This window comes from Leiobunum rupestre, chromosome 4 (assembly GCF_980474605.1).
Source record: "Leiobunum rupestre chromosome 4, qqLeiRupe1.1.hap1, whole genome shotgun sequence".
Taxonomy (NCBI): domain Eukaryota; kingdom Metazoa; phylum Arthropoda; class Arachnida; order Opiliones; family Sclerosomatidae; genus Leiobunum; species Leiobunum rupestre.
The window spans coordinates 12,973,949-12,981,435 of NC_143387.1; the positions used below are offsets into that span (position 1 = coordinate 12,973,949).

General features: G+C 39.1%; 1 protein-coding gene across 1 annotated transcript; it reads right to left on the reverse strand.

Moving 5' to 3' along the window:
• Positions 1-1,568: 1,568 nt before the first annotated feature.
• LOC149946419 (uncharacterized) lies at positions 1,569-6,476 on the reverse strand. Its single transcript, XM_090173060.1, has 5 exons — positions 6,384-6,476; positions 6,067-6,321; positions 4,201-4,299; positions 3,934-4,135; positions 1,569-1,744 (listed from the first exon to the last, which is right to left on the reverse strand). Exons 1-5 carry the CDS (start codon positions 6,474-6,476, stop codon positions 1,569-1,571), a joined length of 825 nt encoding a protein of 274 aa, XP_090029186.1.
• Positions 6,477-7,487: the final 1,011 nt, after the last annotated feature.

Below are 7,487 nucleotides of genomic sequence, written 5' to 3' on the forward strand. Positions count from 1 at the left end.
CCCGAGAGTAATAAAGCGCAAAGAAATGGAGGCGGGGGGGGGGGGTAAATGACCAATTTCTTGGCGCTTGATTTCAAAATAATTAACAATGGCGAGGAGGGTTTTCTATACCCAATCGATTGACGTATCGTTTGAATTTGTATCGCAATATCGCAAACGATTCAAGAGCAATCGAACGAACGGCGGCGGCAGCGGTGGCCTACACTGTACGTGAAACTAATACACTACAATCTCTATTTACATAGGGATAGTATGTAAAAACCATGAACCTTGAATAAATTAGGAGGGAGCTCAATTTTGGTGAGGTGGTAATATGACTAGTTAAACAAAACCAGAAAAGTCCCCATGATTCCGAGCACCACTTATATAAGATGAAGTGCGTAAGAGGGCGTTCAAATTGACGGGTGCGATTAAACATCAAGTAGTGCATTCGTACAACCGCTACGAAGTTACCGCACATTATGGAAAGCGGTAGCTGTCCCGGGTCTTAGATATGCAAATGAAGTACTTTGCTTTTCGGCGGAATTGAATCTAGGACTTGAAAAACCCAGTTTTCGTTTTGAAAATTAGCCGTTGGAGGAAACGTTTTGTTGTCGCGTGTGTCCATTAAGGGAGAGTTTGGTTGGTCCTTGTTTGTTGAACGTGAAGCAACCAGTAAACTCCTCTTCCTTGGTCGACTGAACTTCATGTCGGGTGATCGTGTCTGTTAAAAGGTGTACGAATACCGACGAATGATGGGCTTCAGACTAACTTTCTTCTCTCTAATGGGTAGTAGTAAAGTAGGAAACGTGAAGATTAATTTGTAAATTGATAAAAGGTACTAAAAAGTAATATAGTTAATAAATGAACTAGTACGAAATTGAAGAAAGAACGCCCTGGAGATTTGTAAAAAAGAGGTAGAGCGCGCCCTGTCTAAACGGAAAAACCAAGGCGGGGCGAAGCCCTGCCATTTAAAAAAGCACCCGGGCGGCGCCTTGGACCGCCCTGGCCCGACTACAACAATAAGAAAACATTTTCTATGATACCTTGTTGCACGAACGTGACGTAAATTACGTCACTTTTTCCAGTAACGAAATTTACGTAATGTGTTCGCGAAGCGGGGCGGCGCAGCGTCTGCATTACACAGACTAAAAAGGGTAGTAGAACGGAATTCGCGAGTCCTACGTTTCTGTGGTCTGTGTAGAACAAGCTCTTATTGGCAAACTTTGGGTAATTATGCCACTTACGGTCGAACTAAAATGAAATGATCTTAGAAATCGCGGTTCTAAAACGTAACTTTCTCAATCGATTTCTTGTTCTAAGTAAATACTGTTGTCAGAGTCAGTGGCCCCGAAACGAATGGTTGTATGTCCATTTTTTTCATTGTGTGCCTACGCTACTGGTCAGAATTCTACTTTATAAATCTAGCGACTCATTGTGAACGTTTACCCTAAATTTAAATTATAACAATAACGGTTTTGAGTTCCATATATAATTTTTATTTCATTCTAGATTATCTGCACAGTGTTATTTTTTTCCAAATACACTTTTTAAATGAAAAACTCATACACAGTGTTTAATTTTTACCGTCATCTTTCCACCAAAGTTTCAAACACATCATTGCAGAGATGGTTTCTGGTTGCAGGCTTGCCCTTTTTGATGTTACGAGATTCGATCCAGCAGAAAATATTCTTTCTGCAGGAACCGACGTCGCTGGTATAGCGAGGTAATACCTCGCCATTTTGGCAACGGATGGATAATTTACCTGAAATATATGTAGGATAAATTTAAATATGTGTCATATCAAATTTTGGTTTTACGAGTAGGTCAAAGGGCAATAAAGTAAAACGGAATAAACCTTAAAATCGCGCGTAATCACGCATACACTTAAAGTTCAAAAGGTCAATGGCTCTCGTGAGCATAGTTCTACAAACTTGTCTCTAATCCGAGTCTAAGACGATTGCCATTTCAGGTGAAAACATTTTCCATTTATTTAAAGGCATAACCATGGGTGACTCGCGCTTACCTCACAGTAAATTGGAGCGAATCATAGAAGTTGAAATCAAGTTTATCGTATTTATAATTGGATACAGTTTGGTCGTGGGCAAGTAGAGTAAATAAGATTCGGAAAATTTATTTTATAATTTTGAATCGACCACATTGCCGCAGTAACGTTTTATGAAAAAGGTGTTAAAATTACCTTCTACCGTTTCTTCTGGAGCAAAATCTATCGTATAATGCAATTTTTCTTAAAATAACAATAATTCTACCCCTTTTTGTTCCCAAGAACAAAATGATGTGAATTTAATCATTAATTTTAAATGTTTGAGAATGTGAATTTAGTGAAATAATCACAATTACCGATGACTTTTCGAACCGAGTTATGAACTACGCGGAAGATAAAGGTCAATTAATCGAGCACAGGCGCCAATAAAATCATTGCAAAATACCTATGCTACGCAATTGACTGCATTGACTTAATTTCCCTTTGAAATTACGGTTTAGTTGTATACTGACTTTCCACCATTCTAATACATTAGTTTTCGGTGGCTGTAGATCATCTTTGAAATATTTCAGGAGCTCGGAACCTCGGGCCAACTTAGTCGGTCGTTTAAGATAGAAAGCGAATATTCCCTCAAGGTCTTCGACAGTGGAATTTTGAGTCGCAGAGGACGAATTACTTTCATACAATGTGTTGAACACGTTCAAAATTATCGACTTAATAGATTTAACCATAGGTTTCCCATAGTGTTTTTGAACGAAGTCCATCTTCAGAGTTGGGTCCAGAGCTATATTAATAATATTTTAGAGACTTTATTTTATTTAGACTTTACGCTTAGGGAATATTTCAACTATAGTCCGTGAGCCAGTGTGTCAGAATTTATAGCCCGATGTACCTAGTAACAAAGACCATACCACCGGAGGCCTATCATCATAGTGCCCTACGCCAGCGTCCCCCTAGCCCGGACAGGTGACAAATCCAGCATGGGTAGCAGAACCCTACTACTGATGGTCGCACCTTTGACGCAAGCCACGCAACCCAGCAGAAGGTGCAGCAATGGGTGGACCAATCCCCACTTCACACACAGCAGTGGGATTTAGAATGGATGCTATAGCAACTCCAGCCGACACCCTACCTACGTAGGTAAGGAGCCAAACCCTTTGGAGAGAGCTCCTAAAGGGGAACGACGAGCACACAGCAGCCCAAGTAACCCGGCACAGCTGGCACCGGAGATCCCGGTGGGCTCCAAAAGGCCGGGAAACAGGACCGCCGTGCCCGCATATGGAGGCCCGCCGCCCCACAGCAGGCTACCCAATCCGCCGAGGCGGCCAGTTTGCCTGGACCCTCTCCGTTAGCCTGAACCGAAGTTCAGAATCCAGCCCAAACCTGACCGAAGTCGGAGGTGGAGATAGGACCATTTGATCAGAGCTAACATCTCCCAGTGCGCCACCGCCCTTATGGGTTACAAGAGCCGGACCCCGACTCCCCGGTAAAGCCACCAGTTATTTCACACTCTTACCCATTTAGGGCCAACAGTCCGTGAGCTAGGTGAAACGTTGATCACCCAACTTCGGACGAAACAAAAATATTCTTTGTACATAGTGAATCAAGAACCAGGAACCGTTTTCTGGCGCCCTCTAACGAACAGCTATTAAAAATGGTGCCTCATAAAAGCAAATCTTGAAACTGTCGTTTCTCAGCCGTCTATTATCGCAGAGCAGCCCACCGTGCCTTAAATAATACATTTGCGGGTAAGAGAAACCGAAGATATCGAGGAAAAACGTTTAAAATCCCTATTGAAAGATAGTAAGCAACTTATCATAAAGGTTATTTGAAATTTAGTATAAGCACCATATAGCTAAGGTAAAATATGGATAAATATAGGTAAAGAAAAAAACGATTTGACATATATGATGATTTAGGTTGATGAAAATACACTAAAATATACGTACCAATCGCGATCCAAAAAGCTTCAATATGTGAAGTTTCTTGATAGTTCTTCAACTTTTCACTCGCACTAGCGCAGGCATCGTCGAAAACAGTGTCATGAGGACCTTTACTCAACTTATCGATAAGCCAGTAATAAGCCGGCATTACCATGGAAATGGTAGGATATTTTGCAGAGGACATTAAATTAGTTGCAAGATGAAACTCCTATAAAAAGGTAATGTACGTTTAAAGAAATATTATAGACTTTTGGTAGAATGCATGCTAAATACCTTCAAAACAGACGTTAGTCCGTTCAATGTTTGCCATTCAGCTTCTATCAACAGAAACTTTTTTAATTCCTTGTCAGTTTGCGTGATTGAGTCTAAACACTAAACACTTAAGCTATTAGTTAATCTCAACAGTGGTATAGTGGGCTAATAGACTAATTTGGTGGCCACAAATCTACACCCTATCCACCTATTACATAAGCATTTAGCTTTATTTTGGTGAGAGGTTTTCAAAAATATACATTTGGAGCCGATAGTGCCACCTGATGGCCACTTCATCTATAAGTCTGTTAATTGATATATCATTAAACTATTATAATTCTATTTTAAAACGGTAGGTTGGAAACATAAAATATTTGGTTATTCAACCAGCTTTAACCCTTAAAGGGAACGGTCAAGCTTTAGCCAGTTAGATAACCCTATATCCCAATAAAAACTAAAAGTTATGGCGATAACCGCATCAAAACAAATTAAGTGGTTAATTTTTAATAAAATAAAGAAATTTCGGGAAATCGAAAATCGCTGCGACACCTGGTGAGAAACCGGTGAGACACTCTGCTTTATTAAAATTGAATAAAAAATGCGCACTGCTATAGATGCAAAGTTTAATTTTTACTTTTATTTTTCTTTACTTTGCACGCGCGTCACTTCCCAGTTATAAGAGACCTAAGCCTAAATTGAAGAAATTTCAAAAGTTCGGCTAGGTCGCAAATCGTTCACTTTTATCGTACGGTGGGGGCGTATTGGCGCTGGCGACAGACCCTAAGATGGCGGCGAAAATTCAAACCAAAATACTAGGCTTTATTTTGCGTTTCAACTTTCAAAACTATTTTTTCAAGACAAAATATTAGGATATTGAACGTCTTGTTGATCTTTTTTTAAAAGCTTAGCTGTCCCACTTTAATATTCAAAATAGCAGGCAGTTAAACTCAAAAATTTATCAGCACAGTCATTTCGACATTTTTATATCCGTAGCTAGTGGAAATTTTAAAAAAATAAGTAATTTACTGTCGTATAACGTACGTAAAAAGCATAACGTTAAATTACACATTTATAAATGAACAAGATGGCACAGCCACAATAATAGCCTCTTAATTTTACCACAAGCGTAACGGGCCGATCATAAATTACGTCACGCATGAGGGGTATTCGCCAAATTGTGATGTTTGGTGATAGTAGGGGTGTACAACGACGATAATTAAACTAACAGATGTTTTTGCTAGATCCGTCAATGCGTTCCAACATAAGTTTATAATATTTTACATAAGTATTATGTATTTCTCTTTGGGAAATATTTTATTTTTATTTTTGAAGCCTCTGCTAGACTGTGAGTAGACGATCTTAGCAGACGAAAATCCAGTAGTTAGGTGAGCTTCTCGAGTTGGCCGTTAGAGTGCTCTATGGTAACCTAAATAGTCAATTAATTTTTCTGAAATAATCTCACCACAACAAAATCAAATGCGTTATAGGTTGATATGTTGTAAATATGTGTCACAAATTTTATCTCCAAGCACACTGCGAGTGGGCTTGAATGTAACCTGCTTTAAATAAATAGCTCTCTCAAGCATCGCGTATGTTGAGTTCCACCTTGTTTTTACATCGAGTATAACTTTCAGATCTTTCAGATTGAACGCAACGTTTAGTTCTGATTATTTTTTTTTCTCGCTGAGTTGAAAGTCGAATTTTAGTTACGATAGTCCTGATCTGAATTAACCAAGCAATTTTAACTTCTAAACAGTAATGTTTATTCTAATTTGATAGGGTGCACTAAGCTTACTCAAAAATCCACACGCTACAGTCAAACATTAGTGTCACCCGTATACTTAATACTTATGATTATATTGTAAATCCTTTTTTTAAATGGCGTACCTTTGCAACTGCATTACCGACGTTGTTATCAGTACAAGTATCTTCGTCAGTTTGTAGGTACTCATCTTCTGTGTCATGTTTCGGTTGAGACTTGAGGCGTTTTAGTAATTCTTGCACCACCAAGTTCAACACGTGTGCAAAACAACGGATACGAGTTTGGGAACTGTACCGTGTTCCGTTCTCCCTACTCGTTTGTTCTAACTCCTGACTAAATGGTTCATTATTGGAGGCGTTGTCCATAGTTACAGCTAAAACCTGATAATTTTGGTTATTAAAATAGTTAAAATCATTTACCTATTAGAATTATAAATACCAACCTTTAAGTCAAACTTTTGTGCTAACGACGTAAAAGAATCGCAAATATGTTTTCCAGTGTGACGTACTGGGAAGTGAATAAAGCACATAAGCATGTTTTTAGCTCCCAACTTTCGTCGATCCAGTGCCCAGTGACACCCAAAAATGGTATTCTATTATTCGACGTCCACCCGTCAATAGTAATTGAAACTTGCCCGGGAATAGACTAAGCAATTTATGATTGATTATTAAACATTGTTGCGAAATACTAACAAGTGTAAAGGGACTGTTCACAATTAGGTAACTAAGGCTCTTGTAACTCAGCCGTGGTAGCTGGTTTGTAACCCTTTCTAATCGTAAGGTCAATATTTCGAGCTGCCCGAGCTGCCCTAAATCTTCGGGGACCCGTCCGCGCCCCAGGCTCTGCGAACCCATTATTGACGCCACTGCTAATTAGCGAATGTGAGTTTAAATAATATAATTTAAAATTAAGATTCCGTTTTAAAAATAAGTTCTGTCGTTAACGACCCTTCCCTCAACTCTTAATAACACTTACACAAACCCCCTCCATTGCTTTTTGCAATTTGTGAACTGCCCCAAACAATATTTCAACCTACATTGCAAATTTCTAACACTTTCTGAGCTTCAGTTTCGTAGCAACTCAAAAGGCTAGTTTTCAAAACTTTGGCAGATTGTGGAACGCTTTCGGCTATAGTACAGTTTGTTGGATTCATAGCGCGTAGAAGGGCTTGGAATTTAGGGTTTTCCACAACTGTGAATGGCTGATCGGTTTCCGCCACCCAACGCCTTAAGCAGTCGTTGGCCTGTTCTACGAGAGACAGGCTTTGCTGTTTAAAGAACGTTTCGTTATTTAGGAACCTTTCTATCAAAACACATCGGCTGTCCCATGGAAAAATAAAATATCCAACATTTAAAAAAATGATAAGATTTCGATAACATAGGTTGTCAGTCACAGCCATTAAAATAAAGGACCTAAACGTTAATTAGAACGATAATTACAAACTTCAAAATCTACAAAAAAATAACCAAATCTCAAAATTAACCCAGTGTTGGGTATTTCACTTCGCCATGGGACAGCCGACCTTTGTTACTTATTCACTTAACGT